General features: G+C 41.4%; 2 protein-coding genes across 2 annotated transcripts in view; both read left to right on the plus strand.

Moving 5' to 3' along the window:
- Nucleotides 1-1,919: 1,919 nt before the first annotated feature.
- LOC115605600 (transmembrane protein 68-like) lies at nt 1,920-19,773 on the plus strand. Its single transcript, XM_030480310.1, has 7 exons — nt 1,920-2,000; nt 8,229-8,559; nt 10,069-10,233; nt 11,654-11,847; nt 16,000-16,060; nt 16,428-16,567; nt 18,513-19,773. The coding sequence occupies exons 2-7, from the start codon at nt 8,232-8,234 to the stop codon at nt 18,612-18,614; spliced, it is 990 nt and encodes a 329-aa protein (XP_030336170.1). The 5' UTR covers nt 1,920-2,000; nt 8,229-8,231; the 3' UTR covers nt 18,615-19,773.
- LOC115605576 (transmembrane protein 68-like) overlaps nt 11,146-20,136 on the plus strand; it is a 39,903-nt gene continuing 30,912 nt past the window's right edge. Inside the window, exon 1 of the mRNA XM_030480281.1 lies at nt 11,146-11,168. The gene's annotated coding sequence lies outside the window, so the exon portion shown is untranslated. The remainder of the gene's footprint in view (nt 11,169-20,136) is intronic.

The raw sequence follows: 20,136 nt of genomic DNA on the forward strand, positions 1-20,136 counted from the left end.
AATAGCTTGGTCTTGCTGCCTTCTACTTAATTATACCCCAAGTCTGTGTGACACCCAGTTCTACTAAGCTTTTTAAAGAGATTCTGTCCTTTGCAAAACCACTGCACATTCTCAATTCAATAATCAATGCTTCCATCTGAAAATTTCCTTAGTAAATATTCACACAAGTTGACAGTAGACTGGAGGCACATCCTGGAGAGGCTTCTTTCTTCCAAGCAGAAAGGGTACCCTGTGCTACAACCACTGATGGGAGCTGTGTGAGAAGTGGTGCAAACACTGAAATCCACTATCTGTAGCTGTTTTAAATCCCATCTATCTATGGAATGTATTGACTGAACTGCCTAGTAATTTTGAAGTAGTTGGAGAGGAAACACTGCTTCATCAAGTTGTGGAGATTTGGACACCATGAGAACAATCAGCCATTGCAACAATCTCCCCAGGGAAGTGGTGGACTCCCCAGTGTTGGACACTTTTATGATTTAGCTGGACAGGGTGCTTTCCTACTATAATTGTCCAGGCACTAATATAATTTTTTGTTCCAAATAGGTATAAACCATCAGGAAGATTTAAAGTCAGTCCCTTTAAAATATCAATCCCAATTATATATTCAGGGACAGGAACAACCATAACTGAGTAAGAGTAAGATCGTTTTGGGCCTACAAGGATGCTGGGGAGGGACTCTTCATCAGAGACTGTAGTGATAGGACAAGGGGTGATGGGTTCAAACTTAAACAGGGGAAGTTTGGGTTAGCTATAAGGAAGAAGTTCTTTATTGTGAGGGTGGTGAGGCGCTGGAGTGGGTTGCCTAAGGAAGTTGTGAATGCTCCATCCCCGGCAGTTTTCAAGGCCAGGTTGGATGGAGTCTTGGGTGACCTGGTTTAGTGCGAGGTGGCAGGGGGGTTGGAACTAGATGATCTTAAGGTCCTTTCCAACCCTAACTATTCTATGATTCTATGATTCTATGACATCTTATCTAGGTCATGCTTTGCCTAGAAAGGTTGGACAAGACAATCCTTGAGGTCCCTTCCAACCTCGTGTTCTATGATTCTGTGATCACTCCAGGCTAAGCTGTAGACTTTCCTGCTATCAGCTCTGAAGCCCCCAACATAAGGAGGACGTGGATCTGCTTGAGTAAGTCCAGAGGCGGCCAGGAAAATCATCAGGAGGCTGGAGCACCTCTGCTGTGAAGACAGGCTGAGAGAACTGGCATTGTTCAGCCTGGAGAAGAGAAGGCTTCAGGGAGACCTTACAGCAGCTTCCGGTAACTAATGGGTGCCTAAGAGAAATCTGGAGAGGAACTTTTTACAAGGGCATGTAGTGACAGGAGAAGGGGGAACGGCTTTAAACTGACAGATGGTAGATTTAAATTAGATATTAGAGAAAAAATCTTCCCTGTGAGGCTGGTGAGGCGCTGGCACAGGTTGCCCTGAGCAGCTGTGGCTGCTCCATCCCTGGCAGTGTTCAAGGCCAGGCTGGACGGGGCTTTGAGCAACCTGGTCTAGTGGAAGGTGTCCCTGCCCGTGGCAGGCGGTTGGAACTACGTGATCTCTAAGGTCCCTTCCAACCCAAACCGTTCTGTGGTCCTATAGTCTGCAGCCACAGCTGAGGTAGGCAGCACACCCCTCAGCCCGCCATTCCTGTCCCACAGCCTCGCTCGTGAGCAACTCTTCGGGGCACCCACGGGCGAGCGGGAAAGCGTGCCCGAGCCTGAGAGGCGGGCAGCGGGAGCTGGGGCCGCCAGGGGCTCCGCGCGCCCCCCGTCCCGTCCCCTCGCCGTGGGGAGCGGCGCCTCCAGTCGCGGTGCCCGGGCGGGGCCGCCCGCGCCCGTCCCGGAGTTTTTATCGTGGATGAACTAAAACGGGAGGTTTGGGCGCGGAACCCTCTGGGGCTGCCGGGCCCCGCCCCGCATCGTCGGGCCCGGGCGCGGGGGCGGCGCCGCGTTTAACCCAGGCCGGGCCCGTCGGCGGGGCCCTGGGGACGGTCGCTGCCGGCGCGAGCAGGTGAGCGGGGCCGGCGCGGGGCGGCGGCGGCGGGTCCTTCCCCGCGGGGTACGCGGTCGGCGGTGCCGGGGTGTGTCAACAATGACCCTTTGTCGAGGCCGCTGAGCACCAGAAACTGAGGGAAACCCCCGAGCTTTTGCTGTAATAACGTCGGGAAACGCTAATGACGTTTCCAAGTGAAGAAAAGGGATAAATGTGGGTGCCGGGCACTTGCTGTATTTCACTTGTGCCTGGCCGTGATGGGTACCCCCACTGGTCCTGCTCTTCGTACACCCTCCCACAGCTATTACCTGCCATGTTTGTGGCAACTGAGCTGGGCGCTGGTGCCAGGGATCATTCCTTAGTTCCGCGTGGGAATCAAACCCGAGTGGGAATTCAGGCCATCGTATTTGTCAAGGTTGTAAGAGAATAAATGGGAAAATGGTACTCTGGGCGAGGTACTCTCAGTGTGTGCAAGAGAGGGAATAGCCACGGAAAACTAGGGGACTGGGCACTGTAGCTGCTGGTTCTTTCTGTTTAGGGGGATGTAGACCTTTCAGTTTTGGGGTGGATGTGTCAGTAATCCATGAAGGTAGGGAAAGCTGTAGAAACATAGCAGTGAAAACATAGCAGTGTACAAGATTAGTTAGTTTCTGGAGGCAAATAAAGTGGGTGGTGGCAGTGTGAGACCAGCAAGAGAGTTATTTGCCATGGAACTGCCACCAAGAAAGTCTGGGAAATTTGTTTACATTGAAAGGCAACATCATAGAATCATAGAAAGGTTTGGGTTGGAAGGGACCTTAAAGATCATCTAGCTCCAACCCCTCTGCCATGGGTGGGGACACCTTCCACTAGACCAGGTTGCTCAAAGCCCCGTCGAACCTGGTCTTGAGCCAGTGAACACTGCCAGGGATGGGGCAGCCACAGCTTCTCTGGGCAACCTGTGCCAGCACCTCAGCACCCTCATAGTGAAGATTTTTTTTGGAATATCTAATCTCAATCTACCCTCTTTCAGCTTAAAGCCATTCCTTCTGGAAGATGCAGAGTTGTAACTGTTAGATTACTCGCTGTAACTGTTAGATCACTCCTTATGTGAAAGAGAGCAGTTGAGTTTGACAGAGAAAGTGAGAGCTGGCCACAATAAAGCAGGTGTCCAAAATCTCCACAGAAGAGTCTCCAGCTACTTCACACTCATCTTCCCACTATGCTCTGCTAAACCTAATGCCAACAACAAACTGGTGAGCAGCAAGACAACTATTAACTGTCCATGGTTGAAGGACAGCTACAAGGTTTTAATTTTGTTGCCGTAGGACTCTTGTGACAGCTCTGTTGTTGCACTTCTGTTCCCTGGGATTATAGTATTGGTAAGATTATCCTTATCGACAAATTATGCTTCAGCAAGTGCTCAGGATCTGAATAACTTGCAGTACATTACAGTACAGGAGGCTTTTGTTGGAGAGGGAGCTCCTCTTTAAGTAGGGAGGCATTAGTTCTGTCTCCATCTGACATCACCTGTAATTTTACATTATAGATGTAGCTATTACTCTGGAATTTGATATGCTTTAAAGGTGGAGCCCAAACAAACATCTCACCTGTCAACACAGATGTTGTCCTCTGCAAGAACAGTGAAGTCATTCAGAACAGTAATGTTTAAAATTCATTACTAGATGAGATGAGAAAAATACAGACAATGTAAAAAATGTTAGTTGCAAGAAACAAGTTTCAAACAAGTATAGTGTGTGTTGCAACACGTTATACTCACCTTTTATGGGATACTCAGTATTGAACAGCATGGGAGCTGCTCTTGGCTCAGATTTGATAAAAGCAGAAGAAAAAATTCTCACTTAAATTTTGAGGCTTGGGGCAAACCAGAGCAGTTAAAAGTAAACATGTTGCAGTAACGTTCTTGCATTATCTTCCAGTACACAATCAAGCAGGTCTTTAGTAACAGCCTTGCAACAGGCACTCAAATAGTTATGTAAAAAATTCCAATATAGTGTTTGATAGAAAGGATGCTTCAAAATTGTGTTTCTGGTCTCAGCAAGGGGCTGGTGAGAGATGGCCAGTAGAACATGGCAAAAATAGAAGTTATGTCCTGTTGTAGAGTTCTGATGTTATACTGGCAGTACGGTACTGCCCATGCCTTTACCACGTTGGGCTCACATGATATGGTCCAAAAACCAGGATCAGTGTTCAGTGATCAGAGTTCAATCTTTCCTTATGAAATGCTGGAGGTAGTGTATAATTGAACTGTGGGAGCAGGAACTGAAAACTGGTTGAGCTCCCAACTTCCAGAAGAAGCCATTCTGCTTCTGGTTTTTCCTCAGTCGGTCAATCATTTATTCTTTCTATGATCTGGCTTGGATTCAATGGGAATGATGTCGAATTAACTTGTATCCCACCCACGCAGCTAGCTGGCATAAGGTGAACTCGCTCCTTGTGTACCAAACTACTTTCATACGTCCTTATTCAAACCTGTACTGTTAATACCTGTTTTGTAGGTTTAAAAAACCCCCAAATGTTTGCACATTTAAGTATTTTCTTTTTTTTCTTTTTTAGTGTCTACATTGAACTTAAAATCAGAAATAAGTTATTATCTTCATTTATACTACAGTCTATGAGCAAAGAAAGTTAGACATTGCGGTCTTCCAGCCAGGAAATAATTTTCTGTTATGTAAAAATTGGGATGAAAGGAAGAGGAATTGGTGAGATGTTACATTGTTTACATTGATCAGTGTAAACATCTTATTAATATTAGGAGAAAATTCTGAACAATGCAGGACATAGACTCAATTCTCATTTGCTGTGGATTCCACCACCAAGGGATACTTCTTTTTCATGTCAGTTGATGTCATCATTCATTTCATATGCGCTCCATTTTAAAGAGCTTTATTTTTTAATCAAAATGTCAAGTGGTATTTGTAGTGTACTTTCATAATCCCCATAGACCAGCTTAATGTTGGGCTGTTCCTAAGAGTGGTTTTGCTTGTGCCAGCATTTTCACAATTATCCTGTTCTCAGGGAGCCAGCTGATCCTGTTGGAGACCAGGCTGGCAGTGAGAACACACAGTGAGGGCCTGGTGGAAGGGCAAGTTCCAAGTTGCAGCTCATGTGTGGCTTAAAATGACTCTTTGAAAAGCCCCTAGTAAAACTGTATGTGTATGACATCTGCACAACTGTTAAACCTCTAATTTCCTTAAGCAGTAGAGGTGGATTTGTGTACAAGGTCTGTTTCCCACAAAATTATAATGAGTGGTATCAGTTGCCTTCATCATATCCCAGCTTCTCCATAATCTTGTCAGTGATTTATCTAGCTGCTGAGTCTGCAGCTAGGAGATTTTGGAATGATCTTAAATCCCTTCCAGTCCTCTGGATTTCCCTAGTCTTTCACAAGTTACTAAAAATGAGTATGAGAGGCCAGAGGGAATTTCAGGTGTTTTTTAAAAGAATGTTGGGTACAAGAAGATACCTGGATTCTTAAAAGAAGATACATTCTTAAAATGTCGGTAAGTTATATGATCTCTTGATCACCAGGTTCCTGTCAGTGATCAATATATCCAAATGACCCATACAGGGGTCATTATTGGTACATTTACTATGGGTATGGACATTTTATCTGCAATTTTAAGCCAGCTGTGGTACGTGTTCCCAGTCTGAAGCCCCCATAACAATGCAAAATCCACTTGCTTCCTTCACCCTCTGTTGCAGGCTGAACAAGTAATTCCAAGTGCTGCTCAGTATTGCTGATTCAGTAGCCTGAGGCAAGCCCTTAACGTCGCCTTCTCCTGCGCTCTGTCAGCACAGGTTGCTTCACATGCATTTGGGATTTGTAGACCTTGCTCTTATCAGCAACTTTAAACAATAACTTCTTTACTACAGAGTAGCACCACACCATCAGCTGTATCCTTATTAAACACCTTCTAAACAAAGATCTAAAGATCTGAATCATGCAGACTATTTCTTTCATATTATTGATGAAATCTCTGTTCAGTGACAATTTCCAGATCTTCTATATCTTAGTCAGGCATCAGTCATCAGGTTATAAACAATTCTATATTAATTCTTGTGATGTTCTTCATCACATTGGTTTCATTTGTTTGACCCATTCTGAGCATCATTTAATACAGTCCTTTGAGCTCTTTGCTTCCTTTGAGCTCTTAGTTTACTATCCTTCTGGCTTTTGCTCTACCTGTGAAACTGTCTTTATCTCAACCCATGAATTTTTGCACTTTTACCCTTCCAATTCTCTCCCCCATCCCACTGCAGGGGAGAGAGGGTGAGCAGCTATGTGGTGCACAGCTGCCTACTGGGGTTAAACCATGACAGTCCTTACTGGTGCCCAATGTAGAGTTCAGAGGATTTAAGGACAGATTTGTGTAAGTGTCCTGATTTCATCTGGGATAGAGTTAATTTTCCTAGTAGCTGGTGCAGTGCTGTGTTTTGGCTTTAGTCTGAGAACAATGCTGATAACACACTGATGTTTTAGTTGTTGCTACGTAGTGCTTACCCTGATCAAGGACTCTTCAGTCTCATGCTCTGCCAGTGAGGAGGGGCACAAGAAGCCGGGAGAAAGCAGAGACAGGACACCTGACCCAAACTAGCCAAAGGGGTATTCCATACCACAGCATGTCATGCCCAGTATATAAACTGGGAGGAGCTGGCCAGGAGAGGCTCATCTCTGCTGGGTGTCATTTGGTGGGTGGTGAGCAGTTGTATTGTGCATCACTTGGGTTTTTTCATTGGGTTTTATTACTCTTTCTTTATTTCCTATTATTATTAATTTATTACTATATTTTATTTCAATTATTAAACTGTTCTTACCCCAACCCACAAATTTTAGCTTTTTTTCTGATTGTCCTCCCCATCCCACTGAGGTGGGGAGCATGAGGTGTGAACTAGTGGTTGTGTGGTACTTAGTTGCCAACTGGTGTTAAACCACAACAGTGAGACCAAATTTGTAGCCATTAGAGATACTCATCAGCAAGGCTTGCTTGCCTTGCCATATGTTGTTTGTGGCTGCTTTTTGCTTTTGCTCTTTGCTGTACTCCTTGTCATTCACAATTCTCAACGGAGCTGTGCTTTGTACCAGTCCACCTCTATATTCTACCTAGGGCTTCAAAAAAGAAAAATAAAAGTGGAGCGGTTATTGTATATGTAAAGCTTGCTCACATAAGTACACAGCTGAAGACATAAAGTTAGGTAAGTCTGGACTTGCTGTACTTTATGATCTTGGCACTGACTGTGGCAATTACAAATTGTTTCTTGTAGGTACTTGTTCTGGTGCTGGAGCAGAAAGATTTATTTGTGAAACAAGTAGTAACCTGACTGAGGCAAATGAAAGCTGTATTCAGATACGGATTACTGAAGCTGATTGCAATGTTTAAATCTCTGACTAATGTTCAAGAGTCTTGAAATCAGCCAGCAATGCTGGAGTTCTCTTGTATTCCAGGGAAACCCTTGCCTGCTGTCAGGCAGGCAGGAACAGACTAACTAGGGAGCTGCATGTGGCAAACATACCACCAGGGCCATGGAGCCCACTTGGCCTTTGCCAGGGCTGGAAAATCTGAGAGAAGGGTGTGTTGGCATGGTTGTGTGTATGAGGGGCTAGGAGCTGCTTTCCTCACCACTACCAAATGCTGTCCCAGGCCTATCCAGGTCTCATGAAGGAGCCACAGCTGCCCAGGTTTTGCTTGCCGGCTCTTCAGCTGCTCACTCCTCTGTTTGTTCCCTTTGCTGCCAGCTGCTGCCAAACTGAAAGGGACCAGAAGCCCAGGCTGGACTCTTTGCAGAGGATCGGGAAAGCCCAGACCTCTGGTAGCAGTCTTCTTGGCCAACACTGCTGAAAATACTTATCACTTTCAGAAGCTCTTCTGAGCTTCTGAAAAGCCATATTTATACAGAGAAATAATTTGATCAGCCATGCTGCATGGATCCTAAGCCTTCCTTGGCCTCCAGCCCTTGTCCTTTCAGCCTCTATTATCTGGCTGTATTAAAAAGATCCATAAATATGTGGGAAATTCTCATCACCCTTTACCGGCAGTAGTGGATGGCAGTTGGCAGCAGCTATCTCAGCATGACAGAGAGAGGCAAAATGTTTGTCTCTGAGCTATACTAAAACAGGCATCAGGTATAGCTGCAGAAAACTTCTTTCCTAAGTTGAGAAACTTGTATGATTATAGAAATTAGAGCTGGGTTTTGTTGTTTGTTATTTTTTTTCTTTTCTTTTTCTTTTTTTCCTTCTCCATGCAGGACATGATAGGAAGAAAAGAATTCTGCACTTCAGGACAGATGCCAATGACTGACCTAAGCTGCCTTGCCTATGTACTGGAAGAATGGACTGTTGTGGAGTACCTGAAGAAATACCTTTTTTATGTGGTCATTGCCTCACTAACAATGAGTGCAATGTTATTTTTTTTTATAGTTCCTTTAACAATCGTCTTTTTCATTTACCTTACCAGTATTTTGCTTTTAATGTATCAGAGGAACAGTGAGATAAAAGCAGATCCCTTGAGTGATGTTTGGGATAGTGCAAGGAAAACTATAGCAAGCTTTTGGGATGTATATGCAAGAATATGGCATGGTAAGTATAAGATGAGTTGCCTGAAGCTTTGAATTACCATAAGTAGTAAATACACATAAATTTTAACTTATTTGGTTTTTATTTCTTCCAAATAGATGCAAAGAAGTGACATTTATTATACTTTGTATGGCGTCTAACCCAAAAGTTTCTGCCTCAAAGACTGATTGCAACATAGAATAAGCAAACTGGAAGGAAGAATTTAACTTAAATTAAATTAAAGGAAGAACTTCTCTAAAGTGGATAGGCAGGTGTACTACTCTATATACAGTATCAGAGTGAAGCACTGCAGGAGAGATGTGTGATTTATTTTTTACCTTAGTAGGCACTTACAACCCACATAATAAATGACCAAAACACAACAACTAGTTGGAAATGTAATTAGGGTATTTTTAGTTAGTGAAAACTACTTCATGTACTGAAAATAAGAGCTGTATGGACAAAGAAATGATGAGATGCCACATTTAAGTGTGTATTCTGGTACAATTTAGAAGTAACCTGATTTTGCAGTTTCATTGCACTCATCCTTCAGATACTTCCAACATACCCTGCTCCCTAGGAAAATCCTCAGCTGCGTAATAACCTCTTGTTCTTCCCACAGATGTAGGTTAAGGCTGTCAGCAAGACTCAACTTTTCTGCCCTAAGGATGAAGAGTAACAAGTTATCTATGTTGCTATCCTTCCTCACAGCTTCTTCCTTTAATCTTTGAACACCCTGCAGTACAAAACTTTCTTCATGTTTTCCTAGAATTCTGCCTGCTCTGTCCCCTTCATTCTCCCCCAACAGCTCATGATAGAAGCAGGGATGGAGATGAATGCAGACAAGGTGGAATAGAGCTCTCGGCAGAAGCTGTGGCTTTCGCAAACCTTTATATACATTAGGCTCCTAGCCTGGCTCCACCTACAACCTAAATCAAATGTAGGAAGAGCCAGGGGAGGGACTTACAGAAGTCGATGTCTGTGACGAAATTCCCTTCCACTGTGAAGTGAATATGTTTAACTCTTGTGGAGAGAACCTGTCCTTGGGATTCTTACAGATTCTGGTTTGGACTTAAACATCTCAACCAGAGAAAACTTTTAATTATGTAAAATCCTAAACTTTTCATTCTGTCTGACACAGGCTGGAGATTCATGCTTCCATATTTCAGGAAAGCATCCTGATGCTTGTTTGCCTCTCATTCTGCCGATGAAGTGGTTTCACACTTTGGACCGGGAAAAGTTCCTAATAGGAAATAATTTAGTACCCTCACTGGGGGAAATGTCAGGTTCAGGTCTGATCTAATGACTAAACTGACCAACAAATTAGTCCATTGACAACCTGTGGTGATTGAGGGGCTTTCTCTTTGCTACAGAACAAAAGTTCCATCGAGAATTTAATTCTTGTAAAAGCTACTGCAGAGGCTTTCACAACTCAGTGAAAGTCATTTAATGAAAAACACTAAAGAGTTTTCTTTAAATTGGCAGATGATTTACAGCTGTCATTGGCAATATATTGCTTTCCATCCCAAACAGGTTATGAGCTTCATGGTGTGGAAAACCTACCAGAAGGACCAGGCATTCTGGTGTATTACCATGGAGCTATTCCTATAGACTACCTTTACTTCTTGTCTAGGCTGTTTCTCTGGAAGAAAAGACTTTGTCTGTCAGTAGCTGATCATTTTGTCTTTCGTTTACCAGGTAAGAACATACTCTCTTGTATTTAAGCACCCTGGATTCACTCAACTTGTTGCTAGTTTTGATGAAATTTACGTTTATTACAATTTCAAGACAGCTTTTAAACTAAAAGACTGTTTTTAGAATTTTAAACTAAAATTTGATAGATGCAGAAGGACAAACAAAGTAGAATGTCAAATACCCTGTCTTTTAAGTGAAAGGTCATAAAGACGCTGGTAGACCCTCTGAAGCCAACAAATAGACATTATATAATCCCTTTGGGATGAAATGTCGTGCCTCAGTAGTAAGTGCAGGATAGGACTATGTTAGTGACCTAGTGCTGGCTAGTCAGCAGTGGGCTATGAGTACAGAAGAGCTCAGCAGGGTATCGATTACTTGCCCCCTCCGCTGGGTAGCTGTTGCAGTGGGGTACGACATTAAATCTATCTTTCAATCAAAGCCTGGACTAGGACACAAAACATCATTGAAGATATTACTGTTGGAGAGAGCTCTATATCACTGACCACCACAATCCATTCAACACATCATAGGCTGAGAAAGAAATAAATAATTCCATTGTGAAAAGGAGAAGATACAGAAAAGCAAACCTCATACAGTTTTAGAAAAACAAGGCATAAAGAAGGAGCATTCAGAAGGAATAGCGGGGAGATTATTTAAAGGCACCTTTTTACTACTTATATTAAATGGAAGCTATTTAAAAGTAGAAGGATATTCTTCAGAAAAGGAAGTTGTGTTCAAACACTGAAAACAAAGAGTATAAACTCAAGCAAGTTTGATGCAAGAAAGGCATCTTAAGGCACCTAAGGCACTCCTAGAAAGATGAGGAGGAAGAATTTGCTACAGGCATACTTAGTAAACACTGTATTAAAATATTTAAAAAGAAGGACTCGTGCAGAAATTGAAAAGGCTTTGCTCAGGTCACTCTAGATGCAAAAGTGGTGAGTATTATATGTTACCAATCCTAGTTCTATGCTTATTGCATACATGCTTCATTATAAAATGTAGCTTAGGAGTGTTTCTTGGTAAGTCTTCCAGACAGAAGAAAAGGTTTTGTAGTAAAGATTTCCTTTCCTTTTCCCACCACTGTCCTCAAGCACTATCTATGCATCTAGCTATAATGCACAAGTTTTGGTTGCATGGTTGGTGTTTTGATCATTATGGAAAATAGCATGTGGAGGCATAGGTTTATTGAGATGGTCTTAAGAAGCTGGTTCATCTTCATAACATTTGAGCAAAACCACTGTCACTTATTTGTCATTTTGCCAATATTTACTCTGTAGGTGTTTCACTTCCTTCAAGAAAATTTGCCTTAGTCTTGATAAGGCTATTAGATTTTCATTTAGCTGTAATCTTATTTCTACATGCAAGCAGTATTTGTGACATATTGTTACAATAATATTTATTTGCTATTTATGTATTGCAGGACTTAAATTATTACTGGGAGTGACAGGCGTTATGCCAGGTACAAGGGAGGAATGCCTCATTGCCCTGAAGAACGGATACTTGGTGTCCATCTCGCCAGGTGGAGTTAGAGAAGCGCTATTCAGTGACGAAAGTTATCAACTCATGTGGGGAAATCGAAAAGGCTTTGCTCGGGTCGCTCTAGATGCAAAAGTGGTGAGTATTATATGTTAACAATCCTAGTTCTATGCTTATTGCATACATGCTTCATTATAAAATGTAGCTTCGGAATGTTTCTTGGCAAGTCTTCCACACAGAAGAAAAGGTTTTGGAATAAAGATTTATTTTCCTCTTCCCACTACTTTCCTTGAGCACATTAATCCATAGGGAACAATGGTTTTATGGAACTGTATAGCTTTGTATTGGCATCCAGTTTCTTGTCTTGACTGTATTTCAGGAATCTTCACTGTGGTCCTTTTCCGTATTTCATTCTTTTTTCTCATTCTACTGAAATACTTATCTTACTTTTAAATGCCCAGTCATTTTCTTATGGCTCTTTAATGCATTATCCTTATCTTTCTTTCCTCTCATTTATTCTAGGAGGGTCCAAGATTTTGTTCTTACCTTTACCTTTCTTCATGTTTGTGAAAGATTGTAATCCACTAGCAGAAGGTGTGTCTACCTCAGAGTCTGAGTTTGAATCATGTGTGCACTTTTGAAGCAATTTTTCCATCTCCCTCACTTACCATGCTTTAGTTCACATCATGGAACATGTTAGAATACTTTTTGGCTGAAACTAAACCACAAGTGGGACCTAATACTCTCCAGTTGCAAATGGGCATTCGGTCAATGATACCAGGCAAGAATTAGTTCTACATAAAAACATAGCACTGAAATATATTCATTGTTGAACTGAAACATGTTCAGTGTTGATGCCAGATCCTCAGTGTTCTCTAGAGATGTGCTTCTATTTGTTTGCACTCCACTAATGTACACGTGGCCACAGTTTCAGTTATATTTTCCATATGGATTATGATCTACAAATACAAACTTCTACCACTGGCTCTGACTTCTTCCATCTAATTCCACATAGAATCACAGAAACAGCTAGGTTGGAAAAGATCATCAAGTCTAACTGTTAACCCAAGACTGTGAGACTGTTTCTCTGATACAGCCTCTGGGAAATACTTTTATTTGGGATGGCATAGAGCTGAAAGAGCAGCAACCCTTCTTTTTCCTAACTGCCTTTTCTTGTCATTAGCATCACTGGAGATGAGTTTTCTGTCTTTATTTAAACTTAGCATACCTGTCACTCTTTGTGTCTGGCAATACAGGTACACATCCAGGCTTCTTCTGTTCAGCCATGAGCTTTCTGCTGCTTTCTCATGAATTGCACAACTATCATTTTTCTTTACATTCTTATGAATATCTCATCAATTGCAGTGCTCTTCTTTGGCCTACCACATAAACATAATTCTTGTCTGTTTATAGGAGAATCTGTACAGGGAGTTGAGTTCTTCTCACGAATCTTGAATTTCTTACCACCCCTTTCAGGTTTTTTGTGCAGCTTATAGCTCACTCTTGCCCCATCCAATTTGTTGCTTCTCAAACTTTGCTTTGATCTCTTATGCTGTATCTCCTACTACAAAGTACCTAGGGTTGCAAAATGCACGCTTCAGGTTAGTAATTCTTCATGACTTTATCTAGCTCTGAACTCTTGTGGGGAGATAACTAAACACTAGAATTTTAGGCTGAGAGTCCTATTTCTACCTCTTTGTTTGTCTTGTTATGTGGCCTTTTAAAAGTCACATTTTATGTGCTTCTGTTCCCTCTCTTATCCTTTTTCTCAAAAGTGTGGGCTGGTAAATGTTAGTCACAACGCTTCATATATTGTATGGGCCTGTACACCATCACAACTAGGAGAATATCAGAATGTGAATAGGATAAACCCAGTCAAATTCATATGGGCATTTTGAATTCCCTTACAGTCTTTCTTTTTATATATTAATTTAAAACCTCAGAAAGATGTGTCACTTTAACAACTTGAGTGATTTCTAACCATTTTGCTTTTATATCTCCCTCTCAAGCTACTTCAAATATTTGAACACTCTTTTGCCAGATGTTTTTACTTCACTTGGAACTTTATAGTGTAATTCTACAATGTAATAATGTTGTTGTTTTTTTAAATTTAAATAAAAATTGTATTAACTAACTCTGAATGCCCTTAATATAGAGTGCCACCCTGATCAAAACACATCACAAAAATCCTCCCAGGCTTTCGTAATGTAGAAGCACATGGAAATAGCTGAATAATTGTACCTAAAATTGCTAGCACCTACTGTTGACAGGTTTGTGGGGTTTTTGGTTTTTTTTTTTCTTTTATGTAATGATTTGGGTATTCATTGAGGATAAGGTTCTTGCAGTGTAAAAGGTTCTTGTGGTCATATGTATAACATATTTGGGAAAACAGACACTACATAGGATTATGTGTTACCTGACGGGCAGAGAGTATTTTCTGCTTTGACACCTACTAGCCTGAGCTCCCCTTTACAGTGCTGCTGGCTTTTGTATTACTTATTATTGCAACTCATTCAGGGTTTTTTTTTGTGGTTTTGTTTGTTTTTTTAACTTAGATCAGGAAGTCTGACTGGATCCCAGTATGGCAGGCATCACTGTAATTAGCTTGCAGGCTCTGCTGAATTTTGGGTGTCTTTGATGTTTCTCTGGAAATCTGTGATCAGACACACCTCAGATAAATAAATGTTTAGTTAAGTGCTGTGCATTTAACAGTAGAGGGGGCAATATTAACCTTATATGTCATTTCTTATATAAAGTTAGGCCCATAGTAGCAACTGGATTCCATCTTTTGACAAACATGGAGTTTCATAGAATCACAGAATGGTTTGGGTTGGAAGGGACCGTAAAGCTCATCCAGTTCCAACCCCCTGCCGCAGGGAGAGACACCTTCCACTAGAGCAGGATGCTCAAAGCCCCATCCAACCCGGCCTTGAACACTGCCAGGCATGGGGCAGCCACAACTTCTCTGGGCAACCTGTGCCAGTGTCTCACAGACCCTCAGAGGAAAGATCTTTCTTTAATCTAAATTTACCCTCTGCCAGCTTAAAGCCATTCCCCTTTGTCCTATCCCTACATACCCTTGTAAAAAGTCCCTCTCCAGGTTTCTAGTAGACCCCCTGTAGGTACTGGAAGGCTGCTAGGTCTCCCTGTAGCCTTCTCTTTTCCAGGCTGAATAAGCCCAGCTCTCTCAGCCTGCCTCCATTGGAGAGGTGCTCCAGCCCTCTGCTCATCTTCGTGGCCCTCCTCTGGGCTCTGATTGTTTCTGTTTGTTCTTGCTGCATTCTTTTCAATACTGGCCACATCAGTCTTGTAGGTTGACTGAAGACTGCAGATAAACTCATCTAAACTACCAGAACTGACATTGTATTAGAGTTTTATATAACTTGTATGATATATGTTTATTGCAGACTGAAACATAAAATGAAGCTTTGCGGTTTCTCTGTCTAAAGCTCCCATTTTGTGCTCTGAATAGGAAAATATTCAGTTCATGAAGCCTTGAAGAAAGCAAGTAGACATTTACATTTGGCTCATCTTTATCTGCTTCTCAAAGTAAGGTCTCACTGAAGCAGTAATGTTTAGATAATATCCCACTGGAAAGAACTTCTGCAGATCCCTTGGACAAATAAGGCATTTGTATGTCCTGGTTGACCTGGACTACATATGCCTTCTGGAGGGCAGAGGTTTAGGTAGTTACAGAACAAGTTCACTTCATTATTGTGACTAAAAGGAAAGACACTTGAGATGCCTGAACTTCAAACAGTCATGTCTTGGGGTCTGAGGTAAGTTTTCATAGTTTGTAGACAGGATAACAGTAATTGTATCCATACGTACAATGACTTTTTCCCCCTCTATTGTCCCTCTTATGTCTTTGAAACTGTATTTTAAGCATGTTGTTGGAATTACTTGTCCGGAAGGTAATGAAAGAACACCTTTACTCTGTTAAGAATCAATACCACAGAACAGAAACCACAGGATGAGAAAAAAAACAAGCAAGAAAAAGACCTAACTAGAGCCTAACAAAGAACTCAGTGATGGAAACTATTTAAAGGAAGAAACCCTGACATCCTTACAGATGGTGACTTTAACATCAATTTTTGTGGGAGCTGAGAAACAGAATTTTATTTTTATTCTGGAGTTTATTTTTTATAACAAGATTCCTTGTTTGGTACTTAACTGATTGATAATTCCCTTGTATTCAAGAGATTCTTAGCTGTGTTAACAGGCACTAAAACATAAATTTAAAGCTGATTTAACATTTCTACCTTTTGGGTTTTTTTTATGATTCCTTAGCCCATCATTCCAATGTACACTCAAAATGTCCGGGAAGGATATAGGATGCTTAAAGAAAGAAGTAAGAACTTTAAAATATATTTTAAGTATTTGGAACGTTTTCTCCACTTCTCTCTGATTTCTTTCACTGTTCTCTTAGATTTTGCTTTTCAGACTTCTGCTTCCTTTGGATTCTCTAACACACTTGGTGTGGCTCAGAGGTATCTCCAATAGCTTGTGTATAACTGGTTTGTGCTGTGTGATCTGGTTCTTTAATGCAGTATTATTTCAGTGATCTATTAAGTTAATTGAGCTTTGTTTTGGTGGCCAGCTAACCTAAACCCTGCAGTTTCTTCTTGACTGTCCGTCTTCCATATTAATCAGATTTCAAGTTTGGATGGTGTTTTATGTGACTATAATCTACTTTTTCCTCACTTAATCTATTTCAGGATTTTTTAGACAGTTGTATGAAAGCACTCGATTACCATTTACTCCTCCATATGGAGGACTTCCAGTTAAATTTCGCACATACATTGGGGAGCCAATCCCTTATGATCCAAATATCACTACAGATGAATTAGTTGAAAAGGTAAGTAAGTTAGCTCTCCTTGCAATATTGAACTATGTAGTTTGCTCTCTATTGTATATGCACTGAAAACTTTTTTTTTTAAATATGGTTGAATAAAGACAAATACACATTTACTAGCTTGTTAAAGCAATGGGCAGTTGAGCTCCAGGATTATTTGATATACAGTTACCTACAAGTAAGTATTGACATAGCAATAGATGACTGGGATGCCCTCATCCTTTCAGAATGGGTGAGCTCTATCTGCTTGGGATGCTAACTTTGTTTCTCCTGTGCCTTTTATAACTTTGGTAACTGAAATGATGTGAAATACATTTTAGGTTCAGTTTTCAGTAACTAGAAAAATAAATTTCATACATAACATGAATAACATGTTACTTAGACAATCTTCTCTAAGTAACACAGGGCTCTAGAAACAAAATTCAACAAGAGCTTCAATCTCACTGTCAAAAGGAAAATGTTAAAAAAACCCCAAACAAACAAACAAACAAACAAACCCCCTGTATCCAATATATTAAAATATTTTGAGTACCCACAGCTTGGTGAAATCAGTGGTGCCCAGGAGCATAAAAACTTTTATAGATCCAGGGTTTAAGCATTTTTTAAAATACTAATCTTTACAGAAAATGCACTTTTCAAAGTTTTTCATACAAGATGAAAGGAGGACTTTGTGCAAAAAAATCTGCTGTGTCCTTGAAGTACACAGATCAAAACACTTCTTAGGAATCACTGATGTAAAAACCACCTTGGTGCCCCCCAAAAGATGCAAGAAGGCTAGCTTTTCTTCCTTTCTTTTATTTATTCCCCCCCCCCCCCCCCCCCCCCCCTTTTTGAATCGTTTACTGCAGATTATTCTGGGCTTCACAGCAGTGAAACCAGAAAGACAGGTTTGGTCTGTTACAGGGGAAATGCCCCAGCAAGCTGTGGAGTTCGGTCTTAGCAAGTTTAGGAGGCTGGAAGCAATACTAGTGCAAAGACTGCCCTTTTGGTCATCCATATTCTTGTATTTTGGGGAACAGTATTTTGTGCACCTGCAAAACTGAAATGGAAGCTTCCTATGACATTGATTTGCTTTACCAAGTCGAGCCTTTGACCACCCACTTAGTGGGAGTACAGTTAGGTCTTCTGTGGCTCGTATTAGTTAAAAAACCCCACAACTTAAATGGGGTTTTTGACAAGCAGTGGACTGGCTGACCTATGTCTGATCCTGTGCTGGAAAGGACTCAGGACATGAATCTGTCAGGAAAGGTTTGGCTACTCTCTTCTCGCCTTCCCACTGATATTCTACCATCACTCTGGGGTAGATCACTGGAGTGTGTCACTACCCTTATTTCAAGTTTAGATAACATGACGAAAAACTAAGGGAAATTATTTCTTATCCCTGGTAGAAATACAGAATATTTTATGCGTTCTCTCCACAAATGCATTTGAATCTCATGTAGAGTAAAAATGAACAGAATTTAGGTACAAATTCTCTTATGTGCATGCCATATATGATACAATTATGGAAGAATCCATATTGAGAAGGACAGATGGAGGTCCCTAATCCGAATTCCCGGTCCCAGCAAGGTCAGCTACGAGATCAGACAAGTTTTGCCAGGCTTTATCCAGTGCTTTTGATGAAAACCCTCAGGGATAGAGATGGCACAAACTTAATGTTTGCATGGGTTGAAGGCTACTTTGACTTAGTAATGCCCAGGTTTGATATACCTCAATAATTTCAGTCTATCTGAACTGCGGTCAATGTTTTTATTCCTTTCCCTTCCAAGGAAAGTGTCATTAGGACAACTAGCTAATATAAAACACAACTTTTTTCATAAACCACAACTTTTTTCTTTTCTTATGTGTTAATTTCCCAATGCCTCCTGAACCTCTAAGTTGTCAGTGATTATACTATTCTTCCTTGCACAAGCAGGTCTGTAAAGGCAACTTTCTCTTCTCTTTTCAGACAAAGACTGCTGTCCAGGATCTCATAAACAAGCATCAAACAATCCCAGGCAGCATATGGAAGGCTTTACTGGAGAGATTTGATGAACGTAAAAGTGATTAGAAGGCTTTTGTTTATTTCATTGTTCTTATAGCATGCAGTAAAAAACAATGTCCTATGGCACTGATGACTAATAATTGGCATTCAACCAGTTTAATTTACAAGTTTCTATAGATTGGACAGAAGAAAGCAATTAACCTCTTGAAGGTTCTCCTTTGTCTTTGAGGATATTCTGAAGTCAGAAAGACTGAAGAAGAAAACTTGTGTATAATAGCAATGCAACAGCTGAATTCCCCCAAAGGAAATCATGTAGCCAGGATTTGCCTGGTTGCTAAAACAAGTAAGTACATACATCTGAGAGCCTCAGAAGTTTTGTGTAAATACATGCTTTTATGTTTTGAGTGGTTTATGGTCCATGCGCAGAGCAGAACCTCAGAGTCAGTGTTGTCCCACCAGAGTCCCCACCCTCAGTGGGTACCTTCCCTGTTGGGCCCCACGCAAGACAGTGTCAGAAGAGAAACTGTCTTGCTTTAGCTAATGATCTACTGCTTAGGCCATTTTTCTAGAGAGACTATACGAAGAGAAATAATCCCATTAAACCAGTTACTAGACTCCTACAAGTTTATCAGTTTAGTGGTTTGGTACCCTGGAATGTAGGAATGCCACCTCCAAGACTTTGTCCTGACAGGGGAAAAAAGAAAAAAAAAAGGTCTCTCAAAGAGATTAAAAAAGCTTTAGTTAAGTGTATCAGTGTGCAAATACAAGTAGAGAGTAGTTTCAAGTCTGAGCTGGTACATTCATATCTTATTTCACCATGTACTACTGGTGTAGTGGATGAGGCTGCCCCCAGCCTGAGAATCCCTGCATCGCAGTGTGTTTGCAGTAGCAAACTCACACGCAGCTCCCAGCGAGCAGGGAGCGGGCTTGGGGGGAGCTTCCTTAGGGAATGCAGCCCTGAGGCTTATCGTCACTAAGGATTTGCCCAAAAACTCAGAACTGCAACACTGCCATCCCCATACGGATTGAATCTAAATGCGTGTTTGGAAAGGTGTGGGCAACACGCAGCGTTGTCTTCCTAGTGCAACTTGCAGAATACTGAAACTTGCTACAAAGCAGAATGTGTTTTTACAAGCTGTGAGATGTTGTTACTGGTGGAAGTGGGAGAGCTTTGTGTAATCTATCCAATATGCCATTAAATGCAACCAAATCTGTTAACCTCAAACACCAAGAAGGGTAATTTTTGTGCCTCATGTTTCCTCCTTGTACTTGTAATACCTATATAATCTTTCCCCTCAATGTCCTAAAACTTTGGGTAGCATCTAAGGAATATCTACAATGTTTGCCTATTTTCATTAGAAAACTAAATCTACTCTTTGGACTAACATAAATTCTTCCTCTTCCCATACTGCTTCTCCTGAGATTTCTTGCACCGATGTGGCACTTAGGGACATGGTTTAGTGGTGGACACCTGATGCTAGGGACTGTGCTGCAACTCAGAACAGAGTACTAGCCTTGGGTGGGTGATACATAACCAGAGAGCAGTGATTCAGCCTGGATCTCTGTATCTCAGTTGTCAACTGTTTGC

This window comes from Strigops habroptila, chromosome 1, assembly GCF_004027225.2.
Source record: "Strigops habroptila isolate Jane chromosome 1, bStrHab1.2.pri, whole genome shotgun sequence".
Classification (NCBI taxonomy): domain Eukaryota; kingdom Metazoa; phylum Chordata; class Aves; order Psittaciformes; family Psittacidae; genus Strigops; species Strigops habroptila.

Excerpts from the sequence above, each read along its gene's own strand:
- LOC115605600 (XM_030480310.1), top strand. The coding sequence starts at position 8,232 with ATGATAGGAAGAAAAGAATTCTGCACTTCAGGACAGATGCCAATGACT. Across the intron at positions 8,560-10,068 it reads ATATGCAAGAATATGGCATG|GTTATGAGCTTCATGGTGTG; the intron begins GTAAGTATAAGA and ends CATCCCAAACAG. Across the intron at positions 16,061-16,427 it reads TAGGATGCTTAAAGAAAGAA|GATTTTTTAGACAGTTGTAT; the intron begins GTAAGAACTTTA and ends AATCTATTTCAG.